Source organism: Salvelinus fontinalis, chromosome 24 (assembly GCF_029448725.1).
Source record: "Salvelinus fontinalis isolate EN_2023a chromosome 24, ASM2944872v1, whole genome shotgun sequence".
Classification (NCBI taxonomy): Eukaryota; Metazoa; Chordata; class Actinopteri; order Salmoniformes; family Salmonidae; genus Salvelinus; species Salvelinus fontinalis.
This window is the reverse complement of record NC_074688.1, coordinates 12,977,394-13,000,411: the sequence shown is the minus strand read 5'-3', so window position 1 is coordinate 13,000,411 and position 23,018 is coordinate 12,977,394. Positions and strand designations below refer to the sequence as shown.

At 43.3% G+C, this 23,018-nt stretch overlaps 1 protein-coding gene across 1 annotated transcript; it reads right to left on the bottom strand.

Annotated features, from left to right (window-relative positions):
- Positions 1-130: 130 nt before the first annotated feature.
- Positions 131-12,558, bottom strand: LOC129821945 (A-kinase anchor protein 12-like). The gene is made up of 3 exons (XM_055879714.1): positions 12,338-12,558; positions 2,516-4,360; positions 131-1,473 (listed from the first exon to the last, which is right to left on the bottom strand). The coding sequence occupies exons 2-3, from the start codon at positions 4,167-4,169 to the stop codon at positions 1,451-1,453; spliced, it is 1,677 nt and encodes a 558-aa protein (XP_055735689.1). The 5' UTR covers positions 4,170-4,360; positions 12,338-12,558; the 3' UTR covers positions 131-1,450.
- Positions 12,559-23,018: the final 10,460 nt, after the last annotated feature.

Here is a 23,018-nt window from a genome sequence, read left to right as displayed (position 1 = left end):
GGGGTGTTTTTCTTACAGCTACCACTTAGTATTTCCAACAATATTGTAGTATAGTTGTGTTATGCCAAAAAAATACCTTTAAGTCATATTGTGAGCTTTTGTTTGCTAAAAAATGAACTGCTAACACACATACGAAAACAATATCACCTTTATTTGTCCTACTTGATTGATTTGTCATTTGGCAGAACAACAGGAATGTAATGATCATGAACACCTTTAGATGAATGAAGTCCACATTCCAGGGATGGCTGTGGCTTGTGGGTAACATCCCAGTTTCAGTGATGCCGCCCTGTATTTGTCTGTCACTGCAGGTTATCACTTCATGCCCATTTTGTGTTTTTTTTTTAGCTAGCCTATAACTTTACATAACATATATCTGTTATAATATGCTCTTACTGTCTGTCATCTCTATAATAACTTAATCCCAGAGATTTAGTTTTAACAGACAACAGTATTGTGGTGATTTCATGTATAGTGCTGTATCCAGCGTTTTTAACATAGTGGTAAAAGACATGTCCCTCAACTGCCAAGGCATTGACACTGACTATAGCAGACATGTTTATCTGAAACATGATGTAATTTACTCTGAATGAGCTCACCGCTTGACGCAATTCATTGTGAAATTGAAGTACTCCAGCTAATGCATACTGCACAAATCTGCCATTATGTAAAAGGATGTAGGATTATCAAAATAGAGATTAATGACCAATAGCATTTCCATAATGCCTTCCTACATACAGTACATCAACATTTTATGCATAAATAGCCTCCACAATTATTATTTTTTTTTTAATTGTTCGATTTGAATCTTTATTGTTCTAGTTTTTGACAATTTCCTAGCGAACACGTGACATCATTGATCAACAAAACATATCAACGGCAGATCAATCTGCGTTACAGTGAGAAGATGTGTTTAGAAAAAAAACATTTTGACTTCATATTTTATGGTGGTTCATTCATGTACACAACAGTCTAAAAACATTAACACAGAAAGAGATTAGAACACATTACTTAAGGAATCCACACGGGGGGGGGGGGCAGTCTTTAGGGCAATCATTTCAAATGTGCACTTTGGAATATCTATTGACAAAACTACAAACAAAATGGCAATTGATATAAAACTAAGTATTTATGATCCTGGAATGAGAGATCATAGAGATTAACATTTGACAAGGATGGAATGTCTTCCCTTCTGTTGACAATATAAAATCTCACTAGTAGAGGACAAGAAAAACATTTACATTGATCACAGAATGGTAAGCAAGAACTGCGCTGATTGATGACTGAATTATTGCTTTTGAGTATTTTTTCATCTATATGGATTGCATCGCTCTCACCATGAAGAATTGTGGCGAAAAACATGTGATTACTCCGTTTGGGGGGGGGCAGGGGGGGGTCAAAGCTCCTTGCTGAACGAATCCCATGCTGATCTAATCCTCTTTGTGTGTCGTCACACGTTTCCCGCCTTTTTGTCTGGTGAATGATAACAGAAAAAATGAAATATATTAAAATATATATTTAAAATCAGAACATTCATAGAAAACATTTTAATTCGTAGTAGACATGGTGCTGACTGATAGTCTTAGATCTTTGTGAAGTGTTAGTATTACTCAAGACTATTGGGACAGATTCACAGCACATTCGACTTACTCCGTAGGGTGAATCACAATATTGTAGACATGGCCCCTGACTGAAAACTGTGAACCAAACATGCAGGAAAAACTACTTTCATCGATAAACTGGTACCCCAGGGAGAAAGGTGCTTAATCTTGTTCCTAGACAGCCCAAGTGACACTTTGATTTAACTATTAATCCTTTGATTGACTAAACATTATTGATGTCCTTTGACCCTCTTTCCCTACAATAATGAAGTGGCCCTGTTATACACAGTGACCTTTCTATTGTGTGCTGTGACACGGATACCTATGAGTAACCGTTTGGTTCAGTGGCTCTTTCCCTGACTATTTACATGTTTCATGTTACCTACTGCAGCGTTGAGTGTCCTTAAAGGGATTTCAAAGTGCTGCATCAAAGTAGGTGAACGGCTTTCAGTATCACATAACTACACTACGCTTCCACTTAAAGCTTCACCCAGCATCATATTTGTAAACCCTCAATGACAAAAACTGATGTTAATATCACCTTACCTTTTCTTGAACAGTTAGAACATTTCTGGACAACAGTCAAAAGTGTTCCCACTATTGGCATAAGGAGAACACTTTTGACCAGTGTCCAGAAAGCTCTTCTCATTTTCTAACTGTTCAGTGGCCGCTGACATAATTGTCTGTACGATGGATGCAGCAGCCTCATAGAGCATCCTCTTCCGCGCTTCCTCTTGGTCACGTGGCTCAGCGTTGGCCTCCCCTGACTCAGAATGGGACCTTCCATTTTGAGAAGCGCCCCCCCACCCCACCCTCAAAGCTAGTCCCTAGTTCTAATTTGACCTGTGTCATCATGTTAGCTCCATTTTGCTGGAGGTCATCATCACCATAGTCTATTTCTACTGCAAACTCACCGATTTGGGCAACTGCATTTCCTGTGCCGAGGTTTAGCATCTTCGCGTCCTTCGTGGAGTTGGTGTTTTCTTGTTTGGCCTCGTCTGTTGGTCCGTCTTTCTTCGGGGTCGTTTCATGATTGTGTATGGCGTCTTCTTCGGGCGTGCCGTTCGAGCACCCATTCTCACCGTTGATTTTCACCTCTGCCACGGGCTCTGCTGGTGCTGCGGGCTTAACTGTGTTGGCCTTCTCTGGCTCAGGACCAGACAGTGTGCTCGTTGCGGGCTCCTTTGCCTCTCCATCAGCGGCTGTGTGCTCATTGACCACCTGAACCTCTCCTTTGTCGTTGCTCTCGCCCTGTGCAGCATCTGCGTCTCCCTGCTGGCTGTCAGACGTGCCAGCTGGGGCAGCCGCGCCCTCTGTGTTCTTCGCCTCCCCGTCTTCTGCCTCCTCACCCTCTTTCGGAGCTCCGTCTCCCTGGTCCACGCTGGTGCTTTTCCCCTTTCGCATGATGAAGTTTTTCAGCGAAACGGCGCGGTTGAAGTGCGTTCGCTTGGTCTTGGCCGACTTGGCCTGCTCTTTGCCTGCCTCTTCCGTCTGCTCGGCCAGTTCAGATGCTGCAGCACCTTCCTCCTCCCCGCTGGCAGCCACCGTGTCTGCTGCCCGCTTGGACTTGGGGATCACGCGTTTCTTGAAGGAGGTCCAGATCTCATCTGCGTGTTGGTTCATTGATTTGTGTGGGGCGGCGGTGGCTCCTTTTTCCTCCTCTCCGTCTGTGTTGGTCTTCTCCTGTGTTTCGTCGTCTACCTGTGCCTTGGCTTCGTCTGTTTCAGGCGCAGCCGCTTCATCGTTCTCTGCAGCATTTTCCTCCCCTTCCGCCTTCTCGCCCTTAGCGACTTTGCTGATGCCTACGACTGACGGGTCTCTCTTCAGCCCCTGGAATGTCCATGACCTTTTCAGTTTCCACCGTTTCTGGCCACTGGATTCTGAAGCCTTGGAGTCCAGTGTACTTGTGTCACCAGGTGTTCCCCCAGATGCACCCTCGCTGCCCTCAGCCTCCTTAGAATCTTCTGTGCTCTTCTTGTGACTCTTCTGGGCCATAAGCTTCTTAAAGGAATGCCAGCGTTTCATGTGTTTGGTCGCTGCACTGGAGGCAGGCTTCTCTGACTCTTCTGCTGCCGGGGCATCTTCCAGTGTGTCCACTGTGGCATTGAGGGCCTCAGGGTCCTCTAACCTGTCCAAGGATTTGGATCGGACCTTCACCTGGTTCTCCGGCGCTTTCTCAATGGCCTGGTCATCTACCGCTGCCTCTGTACCATTGGCTGCCGGCTCCTCTGCTTGGTCAGAGGCCTTTTTCAGCTCTGTGTTGCCCTCTCCATTAGCCTCCACAGCCTCAGTGCTCTGCTCCTTCTTCTTCTTCCCTCCCATGACTTTTCCCAGTCCACTCTTATTCAGAAAGGAAGAGAAAATATTCTCAGAGGCCTGTTTAGCTTTGCCATCGGCCGGCTGCTCTGGGCTCTCTGTGGTCTCTCCGGCAGGTTGTACCTCTTCGGGTGGAGACGTGACAGCCTCTGTGACAGTCTCTGAGTTTGTGGGCTCTACCTCTGTTTTGGTCTCGGTGGTGGTAGTGCCTTCTTCCTGTACAGGTGCTGCACAGGCATCTGTCGCCGCCATATCCGCAAAAAGGCGTCTGTGTCGTTATATCCCCTCCTTTTCTTCAGTAGTTCAGGTTAGTTCCTTTTGTGCTTGAATGGACTGAGTTCATTGATCACGAGCTGACACGTATGGCAGTATTCCCATTCAACTTCCCTTCGGAGAGGAGGGCCTCTGCATCATATTCCGTGGTGAGAATGGGGGCCACGAACCTGGTGGAAATGAAATGAGAAAGGATTCAATGTATAAATCAACAACACAGACAGTCCATGACTTAGTCTAGGGTACTCCAGACACAGCAGATGCAACACGCACTGCATCTCTACAACAGCAAAGCTCTGCTCAAAACGATTTAAAGCCAATGCATCCAACCACAAACCAACATAATGTAACGTGACAAATTCTACGTGAGAAGTGATGGGTATTTTGAAGAATGGGGAAATGACATGTGTGGCCCAGAGCAGTCAGAAGGAAATAAACACAGGGCATAACATGCTCCAGATAATCTCATGTTGCCACAAGGGTCTGACTCCTGTCACCTAGATGCTAGAGAGCATTGCTGTTTAGAAAAGTGGATCTGTGGTTTTGTTTAGTATTCAGCACCATTTGAAGGGTTTATGTCTGGGCTTTAGTATCCAGGAAAAACAAGCTGACATTCTAGATAGTAAGCTTAAACAATAACATGCAATGACAGCAGAGGCGAGTGAAAATCTAAAATCTTCAGCAAATCTCCATAATGGAAAATGACAAAGAAAAAGGCTTAGCTAATTTTTAAATGTCTATGCTTTAAGACGTAAAATGTCTGCTTCCAAAGCAAAAGCCACCTTGATCATTTTTATTTGGGAAAGTGTTTATAATTGCATCATAACATCATTAAAGGTTATAGGCAAAACAGAAACTAACAAATGCACTATTTTCTCTGGCCATGATTTTCTATAGACTCGACCCCCCTTATTATAGACGTCTCTTCACCCACAGACACCCCCTTTATCTCCTATCGTGTTGTGAAGCACTGCCCTTGTTTTCCAGTCTGCATTGGGTTATTTTGCAACGTAGCAATGTCATCCATGGTTAAACTATCTTTATAGATTAATACCGATTTCACGTTCTCTCCAAATCATCCATCTGAAAATTTGAAATAAATTCTCTCGCCAATCAAAAACACCAGAGGTGCACCTTATGATGTAGGCTAGTCATACTTTGGCATATTCGATTATTCAAACGGTCCCTGTGACTGCATGTGACGTAAAATGATTACAGCAACATACTTTGTAATACAATTTTCTTGTATTTCGAATAAGGAGCGCGATACCAATAACACATTTTAATCTGATTTCCCGGTTAGGTTACTACTGCGTACAAATGTGCGCCTGTGGAGGGAGTGGAGACCACGCTTGCATGTCCTGCCACAAGGACAATCGCGCGCTTTAGCCTTTTTGTCTGGTTTTCAACAGAGTACTCTATTCCCCTTTGTTATGTTAAACCGGCAGTGAGAGCGAGGGGGTTTAAGATGCCCCTGCGATTGAGTTTAGCTGTGAGCTCCAATCATGCACTGCAGAAATAGAACATAATTTTAATGAGGGAGAGACCGGGAGAAATGAAGGGTGGGCGGGTTCATCGGTGTGTCGTGAACAACAGCGCGAGCAACAATAGGGGCCTCGGCAGTTCGCATTCAAAATAAAAGTGCCCCATTGAAACTAATGCAAAATAGTGGAATCATGCCACAATTGGACAATATTTTTTTGTGGGGGAATGTTGTTATATAAAGTCAATAAAGGACAATTATTAGTTTAACCCCCCCCACCCCAAAAAATATATATCTTGAAATTGCACTGCACAGCCTACTTATCAATGGTGTAAAGTACTTAGGTAAAAAAAAAATTGAGGTACTACTTAGTGGCAGAATTTAACTTTTTGGGCGACCTGACCGAATTCACATAGAAATGTGAGTTATAGATCTATCATTCGACTTCAAGGCAAGTTTAAGAAGCGGTAGATTTGTTCTGTGTGTGCTATTTCTATGCTTCCCGTTTTCAAGTTTTGTTTTTGCATATTTTACTTTCGGTTTTGTACACCAGTTTCAAATGGCTCAAACAAAAATGTTTTTTTTTGTTATGGAAAAAGTATTTCACAGATGGTACAATGATTCTTTACATTTTGTCACGTAAACTCAAATTAGGTGAACTGTTAAGAGTTTTAGCAACCAGGAAATGGCAGAGCGGCTTCTTTATAGTGACACTAAGTAGGGAAAGAGGGATACCTAGTCAGTTGTACAACTAAATGGATTCAACTGAAATGTGTCTTCCGCATTTAACCCAACCCCTCTGAATCAGAGAGGTGCAGGAGCTGCCTTAAATCGACATCCACGAAGCTTGGGGGACAGTGGGTTAACTGCCCTGTTCAGGAGCAGAACAGAATGGTTTTTTTTTTTACCTTACCAGCTCGGGGATTCGATGCAGCAACCTTTCGGTTACTGGCCCAACACTCCTACCCTCCAGGTCACCTGCCGCCCCATGTAGGTGTTGAGATCTTTGTACTTTACTATTTACGAGGGATGCACCGATATTACATTTTTGGCCGATACCGATATAGTTATTTTGGCAAGTAGCTCACAGATGTGCATTTTAACTAGAGGGCGACCGATTAATCGGAATGGCTGATTAATTAGGGCCGATTTCAAGTTTTCATAACAATCGGTAATCGGCATTTTGGGACACAGATTATGGCCGATTATATTGCACTCCACGAGGAGACTGCGTGGCAGGCTGACTACCTTTTACGCGAGTGCAGCAAGAGCCAAGGTAAGTTGCCAGCTAGCATTAAACTAATCTTATAAAAAAAACAATCAATCTTAACATAATCAATAGTTAACTACACATGGTTGATGATATTACTAGTTTATCAGCTTGTCCTGCGTTGCATATAATCGACGCGGTACCTATTGATTTATCCTCAAATCAAAGCCTACTTTGCCAAAAGGGTGATGATTTAACAAGCACATTCGCGAAAAAAAGCACTGTCGTTGCACCAATGTGTACCTACCCATAAACATCAATGCCTTTCTTAAAATCAATACACATGTATATATTTTTAAACCTGCATATTTAGTTAATATTGCCTGCTAACATTGATTTCTTTTAACTAGGGAAATTGTGTCACTTCTCTTGCGTTCTGTGCAAGCAGAGTCAGGGTATATGCAGCAGTTTGGGCCGCCTGGCTCGTTGCGAACTGTGTGAAGACCATTTCTTCCTAACCAAGACCGCAATTAATTTGCCGGAATTGTACATAATTATGACATAACATTTACATTTAAGTCATTTAGCAGACGCTCTTATCCAGAGCGACTTACAAATTGGTGCATTCACCTTATGACATCCATAACGTTGAAGATGGTACAATGTAACAGCAATATGCAGACTTCGGGATGCCACCCGTTAGATAAAATACGGAACGCTTCCGTATTTCACTGAAAGAATAAACGTTTTGTTTTCGAAATGATAGCTTCCGGATTTTACCATATTAATGACCTAAGGCTCGTATTTCTGTGTGTTATATTATAATTAGGTGTATGATTTGATATTTGATAGAACAGTCTGACAGTGGTGGTAGGCAGCAGTAGGCTCATAAGCATTCATTCAAACAGCACTTTCCTGCATTAACCAGCAGCTCTTCACTGTACTTCAAGCATTGCGCTGTTTATGACTTCAAGCCGATCAACTCCCGAGATTAGGCTGGCAATACTATAGTGCCTATAAGAACATCCAATAGTCAAAGGTATATGAAATACAAATGGTATAGAGAGAAATAGTCCTATAATTCCTATAATAACTACAACCTAGAACTTCTTACCTGGGAATATTGAAGACTCATGTTAAAAGGAACCACCAGCTTTCATATGTTCTCATGTTCTGAGCAAGGAACTTAAACGTTAGCTTTTTTACATGGCAAATATCGCACTTTTACTTTCTTCTCCAACACTTTGTTTTTGCATTATTTAAACCATGTTTCATTATTTATGACTAGATTTTATTGATGTATTAAGTTAAAATAAAAGCGTTCATTCAGTATTGTTGTAATTGTCATTATTAGAAAAATATAGATATAGATATAAATATCGGCCGATTAATCGGTATCGGCTTTTTTTGGTCCTCCAATAAATCGGTATCGTTTTTGAAAAATCATAATCGTCGACCTCTAATTTCAACAATACTGTGTAACTCCGGTAGGACAACATCTGAAAAATAGTGACTACTTGGTAGTGTGTACTGGGGCTAGAGGTGCTCGACCAGTCGGCGAAAGCCAACATCATCCCCGACGGAGAACAGTTGATTGTCAAGGGCAATGAAAATCCATCATCTTGAGAATGGATTTCGCCTTTGAGTTGTCCCGCGGAATTTTTTTACTCTTTTAAATGACTGCTCGACTTGAACTTGTTTAGTTGTTGGAAGTGCGCGCTTAGTAATTTTCTGCTTTTGTTCTGTGTAGCGCTGTATTATTCGTGGCATCATTACGTCATCTACCTACGTTATATAGGTATGCACGTCAGCATTGACATCGGTTTTGCACACCGGTGTTAAACTAGACAATTGGCCAATGTCGATGTTGGCATTTTTAGCGAATATCGGGTGGATAGATTATCTTGGCAAATGAGATTCCGATATATCGTGCATTCCTACTACTTACTTTTAGTCCACTATATTCCTAAAGAAAACATGTACTTTGTACTCCCATGTATTTTCCCTGACACCAAATACTATGTTTGTAAATGATGTCTGAGTGTTGGAGTGTGCCCTTGTATGTCCGTAAATAAAATAAAACACAAGCCATTTGTGCCGGATGGTTTGCTTAATATACTGAACAAAAACATAAACGCAACATGTAAAGTGTTGGTCCCATGTTCCATGAGCTGAAATAAGATAGAATACATTTTCCATACGCACAAAAAGCTTATTTCTCTCACATTTTGGGAACAAATTTGTTTACATCCCTGTTAGTGAGCATTTCTCATTTGCCAAGATAATCTATCCACCTGACAGGTGTGGTATATCAAGAAGCTGATTAAACAGCATGATAATTACACAACTGCAGCTTGTGCTGGGGACAATAAAAGGCCACTCTAAAATGTGAAGTTGTCACACAACACAATGCCACAAGTTGAGGGAGCGTGCAATTGGCATGCTGACTGCAGTAATGCCCTCAAGAGCTGTTGCCAGATAATTTAATGTTCATTCCTCTACCAAAGGTTGTGTTTGAGAATTTGGCAGTACGTCCAACCGGCCTCACAACAGCAGACCAAGTGTAACCATGCCAGCCCAGGACCTCCACATTCGGCTTCTTCATCTGCTGGATCGTCTGAGATCAGCCACTCGGACAGCTGATGAAACTGTGGGTTTGCACAACCAAAGAATTTCTGCACGATCTGTCAGAAACCGTCTCAGGGAAGCTCAATGGGCTGACTTCAATGGGCAAATCTCACCTTTGGAGAAGTGCGCTCTTCACGGATTAATCCCATGTTCAACTGTACTGGGCAGATGGCAGACAGCGTGTATGCATTCGTGTGGATGAGCGGTTTGCTGATGTCAACATTTTGAACAGTGACCCATGGTGGCGGTGGGGTTATGGTATGGGCAGGCATAAGCTAAGGACAATGAACACAATTGCATTTTATCGATGGCAATTTGAATGCACAGAGATACCTTGACGAGATCCTGAGGCTCATTGTCATGCCATTCATCCGCCTCCATCACATGTTTCAGCATGATAATGCACGGCCCCATGTCACAAGGATCCATACACAATTCCTGGAAGCTGAAAAATGTCCCAGTTCTTCCGTGGCCTGCATACTCGCCAGACATATCACCCATTGAGCATGTTTGGGATGCTCTGGATCAACATGTACGACAGCGTGTTCCAGTTCCCGCCAATATCCATCAACCTTGCACAGCCAAATGTGTCACGCTGCATGAAGCAAATGGGGGTCACACAATAATTGTTATCCACACCCCCTACCTTTTTTAAGGCATCGTCCAACAGATGCATTTCTGTATTCCCAGTCATGTGAAATCCTTACGATAAGGCCTAATGAATTTATTTAAAATTGACTGACTTGCATAATCAATGCAAAAAAAGCTAAAAGTAACCCAAGCATAAACAATGCAAAAAAGCTAAATGTAACCCAAGGCTACTCATTAAGTACAAAACTAAGAAACAAAACAAGCAACCCTGCTCCTAAATCCATGGCACAGCCCCGTAACTCAGTAAAACACTTGAAATCGTTGCATGTTGCGTTTACATTTTTATTCAGGATATAAGGAATTTTACTCAAGTATGACAATTTTGTAGTTTTTCCACCATTGATACTTATATATGCACTGCACAACCTATGGATTCTGCACCCATGATATTGGGGATCGGCCTACCCAGTGACACACAGAACACAACTCTGTAGAGTTTACACAAATATTAGCGTCTTGCTCTTATTGCAGGACTTTGACTGGGGAAAATCACCTCCCCAGTTAGTCTATCATGCCTATTGAAACTCATATTGCACTCTACAGCCTAACCCAGCGTTTCCCAAACTCAGTAACCCAAAAGGTGCACCTCTTGGTTTTGGCCCTAACACTAGACAGCTGATTCAAATGATCAAAGCTTCATGATTAGTTGAATCAGCTGTGTAGTGCTACGGCAAAAACCAAAACGTGCACCCATTGAGATCCTGAGGACCGAGTTTGGGAAACCCTGGCCTAACCTATGGATTGTGCACCCATAAAATGTATCAGCCTACTCAGTGACACCCACAGAACAAAAATCTGTAGAGTTTACACACATATTAGCGTCTTAGTCTATTATGCGCAATACACGCCAAGTTGAGAGTTGATTTTCCACAGTCAAAGTGCCGCAATAAGAGCTAAGATGATAATTTGTGTAAAATCTACAGATTTATGTTCTGTGGGTGTCACTGGGTATGCTGATACCCCATTTCATGGGTGCACAATCCATAGATTAAGCTGTACAGGGCATAATAGTTGTATGTAGTCCATTTGTGGCAGGATTCCACTATTTGTATACATTTCAATTAGGGGACTTTTATTTTGAAAGAAAACCGCCGACTCCACTGTTGTTGCTCACGCTAATGTTTTTCACGACACACTAGTGAAAAAGCCAATGCATATGCTTGAGACAGCAGGTGCCCGTGCTTTTCAAACGCTCATTTGCATTGCTAATGTAACAAAGCCACAAGCCCAGTTTTGTGTAGGCTAGCCTAAAATAAACGTCTACCGAATTTTTTTAGCTTATGTTTTCCTCTTGAAATGTTTGGGCTATAGCCTATGTAAGGGAATTCAACCCGTTAATTTAACCACAACAACAGACATGATTTCCAAGTTGTAGCCAAGACGCATTCCGAACAATAGATGGCCTGGCCTATTGACAAAGCTGTCCCGCGTTATAACGCGTAAATGCATCATAATTGGCAAAAGTCATGCCGAGGGAAAAAATGCTTTGTAGCCATCTTTTCGATGAATGAGGCAATATTACATTCATATAATCCTGGAATCAACACATGCGTGATTAGTAATATGAAATCCTCACTGATAAAAACAACAGCGCCACATTCCCAACAAATCCAGCGCTTGTCTATTGTGAAGCTCATAGACTAGGCTACACATTCTCTTATGTTTACCCTCTCGTGAGAGATCCCATTTGTAAAATGGAATTGAGGTCCTACTTGGCCCCGTTTAAATTCACACTTGAATGCCTTTAAATTATAATGTGGCAGTCTGGCGAATGGGAGTGGAAATTGATTTAATGAGGAGCCTCAGGTTCTCAGGCACCAAAGTACGTTTTGGAGCGCACAATTGTCTTCCCAAACAAGTGGCTATCGAACCAAAGCAATGCCAGAAAATGACAAACATTTCATTTTATGTAGGCTATCCAGAGTTGAGATGCACCGAGCGCGCACGTATCAACCACCAACAGCCTGTTCATAGTCCCTCAACGTTGAGATCATCCAACAAAAACCAAACTGTGCTGCCCATCCAAGAGCTTCATCAATAGCCATATTGTATGACTATAAAAGGTTAATTAAACGGTAAATGGAAATCGCATAAGTTAATCATCATTTGCATTTAATAGTTTATTTAACAAACAGGCTAGGCTACAAGAAAAAAAAACGAATAATCTCTGCAAACCTTGTTTCGTGTGGCTAAATCCGTTTCTGTGTGCTGGAGAAAGGTAATAAACTGATCCAGACGGGAAAAGACACACACTAAATCCCTGCTCGCATCCTCATGCCTTGAAGCAGCCAACCCAGTGTGGAGAATTGCGCGGGGACGTGAGGGTCGCGTTGGTATTAACAGACGCGCAGCTGCGGCTCCGCAAATACAGACCATCTATCTCACCCGTTGCCCTTAGCAACCACGGAGATCACCCACCCCACCCCCACTACTAAGCGGGTTAATTTTAGTAATTTAACCTTTATTTAACTAGGCAAGAGGGTTAGAGTACGGTTCGGATTTGTTTCCCTCAGTAATTTGCCCAGTTAGAGCGAAGAGCCACGTGCATTTGATATGCTGTAAAATTGTGCGATTTAAAGCGCAAAATCACGTAATCTTGAGACAGGTTATCCTCCCATGTGCTCCCATTCCCATAATTTTGGTGTGCAGCCAACCGTTGCTTTGTATCGTGGTCGTGAACTCACGTGACTTACGAACAATGGCCCTTCAAGCACAATTGACACCTAGAGTGGATGAAATGTCAATTTATTTAATCAATCCCAATGTCCACCACCAATGAAACACAGAGTAAAAGCCCTTTTATTACATGTTTTGTCTTCTTCTGGAAACCATCTCTTCACCACACTATGTATCAGCCTTCGCCTCACCAATCAGCGTTGTTCAGCCATGTTGGAGAACCAAGTGGCCATTTGCTTGCCATACAGTGAGACTGCAAAACAGAAGACAAATTAAGGTGTATGGAGAGAAATAGCCAATCACAAAAATTCCATCAGTGGGCCTGGGGCACCCGAGCAGAGGGAGGATTCAGTGGAACATTGTGCCGTGTGCTCAGGCAGTGTGTATGGATGCCATCATATGTCTGTGCTTATCCGTTTTAATATTGGACAACATTTGTCTACTGGATAGAGTAAATTGTGCGCTGCACTGGAAAAGCTTGCTGCGTGATTCATATTTTATAAGACAGTACATCTGCGAGGACTTGGTCTCTTTCGTTCCCTGAGCCTTCATTTCCTTGTGGAGGATGCCAGTGTGTCTATCTGTGCAGGCTAGGCTACACTGCTGGCTTTGAGTCAGCAAGGCATCCATTTAATGGTTAAGGGTACAGGAGGGCATGGTGCAGCCGAGCCAGCCCCGTGTCATGCATGGCTCCATGTGAAATCCTCTCCTTATATGGGATGTTGCATGGTGCATCAAAGGGTTTAAGAAAGGTGCAGACATTAACTGAAGAGGGAATATAGAATGTTACCAAAGTTTGGCTCAATAAATTATTTGGTGGGCATGGCTTGGTAGGGTGGCACCTCTGTTACAGTAGGTGGAGTTTCTACCATCTATGCTTCCTCAACAACAACACACAGTGGGCTCTCCCCAGTAACCCACAGTTAGCTGTTCTTTTGGGGGTGGTCATTTATCTCCCGAGTGGGGTGTTTGTCTTTTGTGTGGGATCACCCACTAGAACTGCTGGCTCTCCTATGCCTCTGACCAGCTTAGGCAGGTTGGAGCCAACGTGCCTGAAATATTTCATCATTCCTTCTCCTCCATCACTGGCTGATCCAATCAGAGAATACATTATTTTCAGCCGCTATCCGAGTGAGCAAATCCCAATGTCATTTGGATGTCGCAGACAGGCAGAGGAAAAGCTGTCGGTGCCTGGAGAGGCTCTCGCCGCCTCTGGTGACGCGTGTGTAGGGTAATGACATATTTTCCATTCAAGGGCTTGATCATAAATAACACCCATTCAGATGCACCACTACATTTCAGTCATTTAGCAGACCCTCTTATCCAGAGTGATTTACAGGAGTAATTAGGGTTAAGTGCCTCACTCAAGGGCACACCGACAGATTTTTCACCTAGTCAGCTCAGGGATTCGAACCATCAACCTTTCGGTTACTGGCCCAAAGCTCTTAACCGCTAAGCTACCTGTCACCATAACAGTCAGTACAAATTAAGTTCCAACCTACAAGGGATGGGAGCTTTGAACAGTGTCAAAAAGTAATGGCTTTAGTTTTTGGAATTCTGTATTGGATGTCTGTCTGCTCTCAGACCCAGACATCCCACAGCCAGCAGAGTCCCTACAGGGACTGAAACATAAAAACAAATGTCCCCCAAGCGGAGGGATTTCAGTGTGAACACATTTAAGTGAAGCCTCACTAACGCCTGGCGACAGCGTGTGCATGTGTGTCAGGCTCACACTACCTGTCAACTCCATTTCCCGCTCTCTCGTCCAGGGCGACAAGGTCTTATTTTCAGAAGCCGGTTTCTGCAGCCTGATGACCAGCACGTGCTCCGACACCCAGCCGTAAACACACTGGCTCGGAGACGCTGGCAGCCAATCGAATTGTATCTGCAGCCCCTTCATTTACTGCAAATAGATTTACAATAAGCCGACATCACTGTCTATAAATGTATGGTGTTGGAAGGATTAAGCCTTCCATTTAATCAATGTAGACTGCAGAAACAATGACGAACAATAGGAAGACCATGGAGGAGGAGTCAGGGTTAAAAAGAGGAGGAGGAGGGGGGGGGGGGTGTACTTTTCAATGCATGCCTCGGTCCGCCCCCAAGTATTTCTCATAAGACATCCATTCAGACGAATTAAAACAGAGTGGAGGCGATAGGGAGGGGGAATTTATCTGGGCTAACAGTCATTGTCAACTGAAGTAGCCTAGGAACTGGAATGAAAGAGGGCTCAAAATCGTATCCATCTTAGGAGAGAGCAAGGCAGTGCAAAGATATGCGTTTTCATCTGGCCGATTTGAGACACCCATTAGCATTTAGACCGAAAATGTTTGGGTTTTGATGTGCGCAGTCCTCCACTCTTTTTGGGTCCATTTAGGTAATGGCACTTTCCACAGTACATTAATCTGTGTAATTAGGTTTGAGCCACACTCTCCTCTGAAACAGATCGTGACGGGCCAGGGTACCTCTTTTTTTGTTGCAGTTTCTGCCCTGGAGGAAAATAGGTGGAATGCATTATTCTTTTTTATTATCTGAATTCAGTGCTCATCGAGAGCAGGGAGGAAGCAATGGAGTACATGACTGTTTGACAATGTTGACTCTGATGGACCCGCTGATGTAATGTGATTCACTGATGAGGCAAATATGGAACACACCTCTGGTTATCTATCCAAATGAGGGAGGTGGTTTGCTTCCTGTGTGTTGTCAGACCATCCCATTCAAGCTTCCCATAACCAAACAAACCAATGATTGGTTAAACCAGACTATCATCCCATACCTAAACCAACTGCCACTTCAGAGTTCATCCGCACCAAAATGGATGCCATGACTGTGTCTTCCCTCGTCCATCCACCACCACCTGTAGGTGTCTTATGGGCACGGCTCCCCTCATCTCTGTTCACAATGCATTTAGATACTTAATTTGGATGTCCAGGGAACGGTCCACACACACAGCACAGAAAGCTGACCTTTCTAGATGTGGCGACTGGTTAGTGTGTCACTCACAGCGGAGGCCACGTTGACGCCACTGCTCATGCATGGGAGACTTTGGCGTTGCAGCTGTCGTAGCCACCCAATACTACAACAATCCTGTCCTGAAGTGATGCCTTCCCAGGGATTTCTCTATAATCTCTTTATGTGTGCACAACCTGTCAATCTCAATCATGGCTGTTGTGGTGCCAGCCTCCCGCTGAGGGTTGGACGGGAGGGGTGTGATATGGGGCCCTGGCCAATGGTGATCCATTCTGTCGATTAGCTGCATGCTCTCTCATTATCATCTCCCCCTACCAGTGCTAGGCTGAGGGCAGAGATACGATGGGGACCAACCATGGATTTAGCCATTGTGACATTGGGTAAGGGACCTGTCACAGAATACCTATGGAACACCAGAGCTACACAACTGTGAAACACCATTTTGTTAGTCAATTCCTCTACAAAACCTAGTGCATGTGAAAAACCTCTTTCCACAGGTGGGGAACATGTAAACCCTGTGCCCTAAATCTCAGGAGGTCAACATGTGTGTATTCCTCCAACACCTGACATTTTCATTAGCTTAGTTGTAACCAGTAGTGTAAAGTACTTAAATAAAAATACTTTAAAGTATCTATACTTTCCTATTTATATTTTTGACAACTTTAACTTCAATACATTCCTTAGGAAAATGTACTTTTTACTCCATACATTTTCCCTGACACCCAAAAGTACTTGTTACATTTTGAATGCTTTGCAGGACAGAAAATGGTCCAATTCTCACACTTACCAAGAGAACATCCCTGGTCATCCATACTGCCTCCGATCTGGCGGACTCACTAAACACAAATGCTTTGTTTGTAAATTATCCACAAATTATTATCAATCCACAGAAGTATATTTTTAAACCTGCATATTTAGCTAAAAGAAATCCAGGTTAGCAGGCAATATTAACCAGGTGAAATTGTGTCATTTCTCTTGCGTTCATTGCACGCAGAGTCATTGTATATGCAACAGTTTGGGCCGCCTAATTTGCCAGAATTTTACGTAATTATGACATAACATTGAAGGTTGTGCAATATAACAGGAATATTTAGACTTATGGATGCCACCCGTTAGATAAAATACGGAACGGTTCCGTATTTCACTGAAAGAATAAATGTCTTGTTTTCGAGATGATAGTTTCCGGATTCAACCATATTAATGACCTAAGGCTCGTATTTCTGTGTGTTATTATGTTATAACTAAGTCTATGATTTGATAGGGCAGTCTGACTGAGCGGTGGTAGGCAGCAGCAGGCTCATAAGCATTCATTCAAACAGCACTTTCATGCGTTTTGCCAGCAGCTCTTCCCTGTGCTTCAAGCTTTGCACTGTTTATGACTTCAAGCCTATCAACTCCCGAGATTAGGCTGGTGTAACCGATGTGAAATGGCTAGCTAGTTAGCGGGGTGTGCGCTAAAAGCATTTCAAACGTCACTCGCTCTGAGACTTGGAGTGGTTGTTCCCTTTGCTCTGCATGGGTAACGCTGCTTCGAGGGTGGCGGTTGTTGATGTGTTCCTGGTTTGAGCCCAGGTAGGAGCGAGGAGAGGGACGGAAGCTATACTGTTACACTGGCAATACTAAAGTGCCTATAAGAACATTCAATAGTCAAATGTTAATGAAATACTAATGTTAGAGAAATAGTCCTATAATTCCTATAATAACTACAACCTAAAACTTCTTACCTGGGAATATTGAAGACTCATGTTAAAAGGAACCACCAGCTTTCATATGTTGTCATGTTCTGAGCAAGGAACTTAAACGTCAACTTTCTTACATGGCACATATTGCACTTTTACTTTCTTCTCCAAAACTTTTTGTTTTTGCATTATTTAAACCAAATTGAACATGTTTCATTATTTATTTGAGGCTAAATTGATTTTATTGATGTATTATATTAAGTTTAAATAAGTGTTCATTCAGTATTGTTGTTATTGTCATTATCACAAAAAAATAATAATAATAAAATTGGCCAGATTAATCGGTATCGGCCTTTTTGGTCCTCCAATAATCGTTATCGGCGTTGAAAAATCATAATCGGTCGACCTCTAATCCTGACAACTAGCCAAGTGAGCCAGCACGACACCTGCTTCGGCATGACACTCACTCCCCTCCATATTATTATTATCATTTTTTAATATATATATTTTTTTTTACATGTACACGTACTCTTTATATGACAAATAAGCAACATTTAAATATGTGATATGAGAAAGTTATGATACTTTTATTGCTGACAATTTAATCAGACATAAAATTCAAGGCAAAGGATGGAGTAAAGTAAAGGATTACAACTCAGGAAGCCCAAGGGCTTGTGCAGTTTGGTTTGTGATTCAATTAACTTGTTTTTCTTATTTACAGTGCTAACACCTCCTTGTTAGAGCTCTGTTGGAATTTTGGCCAGCTTATTCAAGAGAGCAGTAAGAGATCAGCTTCACAATAACATACATTTTTTGCTTCTCTTAAGTAGAGGTAAGATACTGTATAACTTGTGATTTATAGTGGGAACACTTTCTGCAAGGTCACTTGCTCCTTCTGGAGTCCAAACTTCAATAGTTAGCCTGATCATAGCAGTCCTTCTCAGGAGCCATCTCAAAACTCAGTTGGCGATGGTAACTGACGTTACTCAGGCTAGCTCATAATATATATATATATATATATATATATATATATATATATACACATACAGTATATCACAAAAGTGAGTACACCCCTCACAATTTTGTAAATATTTGAGTATATCTTTTCATGTGACAACACTGAAGAAATGGCACTTTGCTACAATGTAAAGTAGTGAGTGTACAGCTTGTATAACAGTGTAAATTTGCTGTCCCCTCAAAATAACTCAACACACAGCCATTAATGTATAAACCGCTGGCAACAAAAGTGAGTACACCCCTAAGTGAAAATGTCCAAATTGTGCCCAAAGTGTCAATATTTTGTGTGGCCACCATCATTTTCCAGCACTGCCTTAACCCTCCTGGGCATGGAGTTCACTAGAGCTTCACAGGTTGCCACTGGAGTCCTCTTCCACTCCTCCATGACGACATCACGGAGCTGGTGGATGTTAGAGACCTTGCACTCCTCCACCTTCCGTTTGAGGAAGCCCCACAGATGCTCAATAGGGTTTAGGTCTGGAGACATGCTTGGCCAGTCCATCACCTTTACCCTCAGCTTCTTCAGCAAGGTAGGGGTTGTCTTGGAGGTGTGTTTGGGGTCGTTATCATGTTGGAATACTGCCCTGCGGCCCAGTCTCCGAAGGGAGGGGATCATGCTCTGCTTCAGTATGTCACAGTACATGTTGGCATTCATGGTTACCTCAATGAACTGTAGCTCCCCAGTGCCGGCAGCACTCATGCAGCCCCAGACCATGACACTCCCACCACCATGCTTGACTGTAGGCAAGACACACTTGTCTTTGTACTCCTCACCTGGTTGCCGCCACACATGCTTGACACCATCTGAACCAAATAAGTTTCTTGGTCTCATCAGACCACAGGACATGGTTCCAGTAATCCATGTCCTTAGTCTGCTTGTCTTCAGCAAACTGTTTGCGGGCTTTCTTGTGTATCATCTTTAGAAGAGGCTTCCTTCTGGGACGACAGCCATGCAGACCAATTTGATGCAGTGTATTGCGTATGGTCTGAGCACTGACAGGCTGACCCCCCACCCCTTCAACCTCTGCAGCAATGCTGGCAGCACTCATACGTCTATGTCCCAAACACAACCTCTGGATATGACGCTGAGCACGTGCACTCAACTTCTTTGGTCAACCATGGCGAGGCCTGTTCTGAGTGGAGCCTGTCCAGTTAAACCGCTGTATGGTCTTGGCCACCGTGCTGCAGCTCAGTTTCAGGGTTTTGGCAATCTTCTTATAGCCCAGGCCATCTTTATGTAGCGCAACAATTATTTTTTTCAGATCCTCAGAGTTCTTTGCCATGAGGTGCCATGTTGAACTTCCAGTGAACAGTCAGTATGAGGGAGTGTGAGAGCGATGACACCAAATTTAACACACCTGCTCCCCATTCACACCTGAGACCTTGTAACACTAATGAGTCACATGACACCGGGGAGGGAAAATGACTAATTGGGCCCAATTTTGACATTTTCACTTAGGGGTGTACTCACTTTTGTTGCCAAAGGTTTAGACATTAATGGCTGTGTGTTGAGTTATTTTGAGGGGACAGCAAATTTACACTGTTATACAAGCTGTACACTCACTACTTTACATTGTAGCAAAGTGTCATTTTTATTTACAATATTTTCAAAAATGTGAGGAGTGTACTCACTTTTGTGTTATACTGTGTGTGTGTGTGTGTGTATATATATATATATATATATACTGCTCAAAAAAATAAAGTGAACACTAAAATAACACATCCTAGATCTGAATGAATGAAATATTCTTATTAAATACTTTTTACTTTACATAGTTGAATGTGCTGACAACAAAATCACACAACTTATCAATTGAAATCAAATTTATCAACCCATGGAGGTCTGGATTTGGAGTCACACTCAAAATTAAAGTGGAAAACCACACTATAGGCTGATCCAACTTTGGATGTAATGTCCTTAAAACAAGTCAAAATGAGGCTCAGTAGTGTGTGTGGCCTCCACGTGCCTGTGTGACCTCCCTACAACGCCTGGGCTTGCTCCCGATGAGGTGGCGGATGGTCTCCTGGGGCATCTCCTCCCAGACCTTGACTAAAGCATCCGCCAACTCCTGGACAGTCTGTGGTGCAACGTGGCTTTGGTGGATGGAGCGAGACATGATGTCCCAGATGTGCTCAATTGGATTCAGGTCTGGGGAACAGGCGGGCCAGTCCATAGCATCAATGCCTTCCTCTTGCAGGAACTGCTGACACACTCCAGCCACATGAGGTCTAGCATTGTCTTGCATTAGGAGGAACCCAGGGCCAACCGCACCAGCATATGGTCTCACAAGGGGCCTGAGGATCTCATCTCGGTACCTAATGGCAGTCAGGCTATCTCTGGCGAGCACATGGAGGGCTGTGCGGCCCCCCCAAAGAAATGCCACCCCACACCATGACTGACCCACCGCCAAACCGGTCATGCTGGAGGATGTTGCAGGCAGCAGAACGTTCTCCACGGCATCTGCAGACTCTGTCACACGTGCTCAGTGTGAACCTGCTTTCATCTGTGAAGAGCACAGGGCGCCAGTGGCGAATTTGCCAATCTTGGTGTTCTCTGGCAAATGCCAAACGTCCTGCACAGTGTTGGGCTGTAAGCACAACCCCCACCTGTGGACGTCGGGCCCTCATACCACCCTCATGGAGTCTGTTTCTGACCGTTTGAGCAGCAACTGTTGGTGCAATTATTAGAAAATGGAAGAAGTTCAAGATGACGGTCAATCACCCTCGGTCTGGGGCTCCATGCAAGATCTCACCTCGTGGGGCATCAATGATCATGCGGAAGGTGAGGGATCAGCCCAGAACTACATGGCAGGACCTGGTCAATGACCTGAAGAGAGCTGGGACCACAGTCTCAAAGAAAACCATTAGTAACATACTACGCCGCCATGGATTAAAACCCAGCAGCGCACGCAAGGTCCCCCTGCTCAAGCCAGCGCATGTCCAAGCCCGTCTGAAGTTTGCCAATGACCATCTGGATGATCCAGAGGAGGAATGGGAGAAGGTCATGTGGTCTGATGAGACAAAAATAGAGCTTTTTGGTCTGAACTCCACTCGCCGTGTTTGGAAGAAGAAGAAGGATGAGTACAACCACAAGAACACCATCTCAGCCGTGAAGCATGGAGGTGGAAACATAATTTTTTGGGGATGCTTTTCTGCAAAGGGGACAGGACGACTGCACCGTATTGAGGGGAGGATGGGTCCATGTATCGCGAGATCTTGGCCAACAACCTCCTTCCTTCAGTAAGAGCATTGAAGATGGGTCGTGGCTAGGTCTTCCAGCATGACAACGACCCGAAACACACAGCCAGGGCAACTAAGGAGTGGCTCCGTAAGAAGCATCTCAAGGTCCTGGAGTGGCCTAGCCAGTCTCCCTGGTCAACCTGGTCAAGAACTACAGGAAACGTATGATCTCTGTAATTGCAAACAAAGGTTTCTGTACCAAATATTAAGTTCTGCTTTTCTGATGTATCAAATACTTATGTCATGCAATAAAAAGCAAATTAATTACTTTTAAAAAATCATACAAATGTGATTTTCGTTTTAGATTCCATCTCTCACAGTTGAAGTGTACCTATGATAAAAATGACAGACCTCTACATGCTTTGTAAGTAGCAAAACCTGCAAAATCGGCAGTGTATCAAATACTTGTTCTCCCCACTGTGTATATATATATATATTTTTTTTTATAGGCTCCGGGGCTGTGAAATATATTGCTGGTGCTTTAGCAGGAATATAGAAAACAAAATCACTTTGCTGCAGAGAACCATATCCACACAGAAAAAAAATAAGTTCCTTTCATCTCAGCTTTTACTAGATTGGCCTAAAAACATTGGCCAGTAGTGTACAGTTAGAGAAGGATTCAGGGATAAATCCAGGGGAATAAAGCAGACATTCTTCACACTGGCTTTTACAGTATGCACACTTGCTGTGCAAACAGTACACCACAGTGTCAGTGCCTCTGATAAGTACATCAGAAGTCAGTTGGAAAGGTCTGTTTAATCAGAATGTCTCGGGGGACAAGTCTCATTTACTCAGCCGCTTGAGGAGACACCCATTTCTCCACTGGGCCCGCAATGCTTGTCCTCCAAGGGAAAATAGCAGCATTTACTTGTTCCGTTTTTACAGTCATTTGGCCGGTGGCACCAGATACCCAGCAGTATATCTCTGTCCAGAGTCCAATCTAGCGTGCCGTGCCCTTCCGTCTTTACACAGGTCCTAAATTATATTGTTAACAGTTGTGCCAAACACACACAAACCAGCAATTTGTTCTCTATATCGACTCCCCCTCTACGAGTCATTGGGGAAACAGGACAACACAACCAAAAAGCATAGATTGAACACATCACAATTTGCCTCATTAGCATGGGTGAACTGAGTGGCCCTGTTAGTCAAGACTATGTCTCCTCTTTAGCCACACAATCCTGATTCCCTGACCCTATGCATCAGAATTCACTTTCACGGGCCAGCCATGGAAAGGTCATCTGCAAAATCTTCCGACATTCACTTATTTGCAT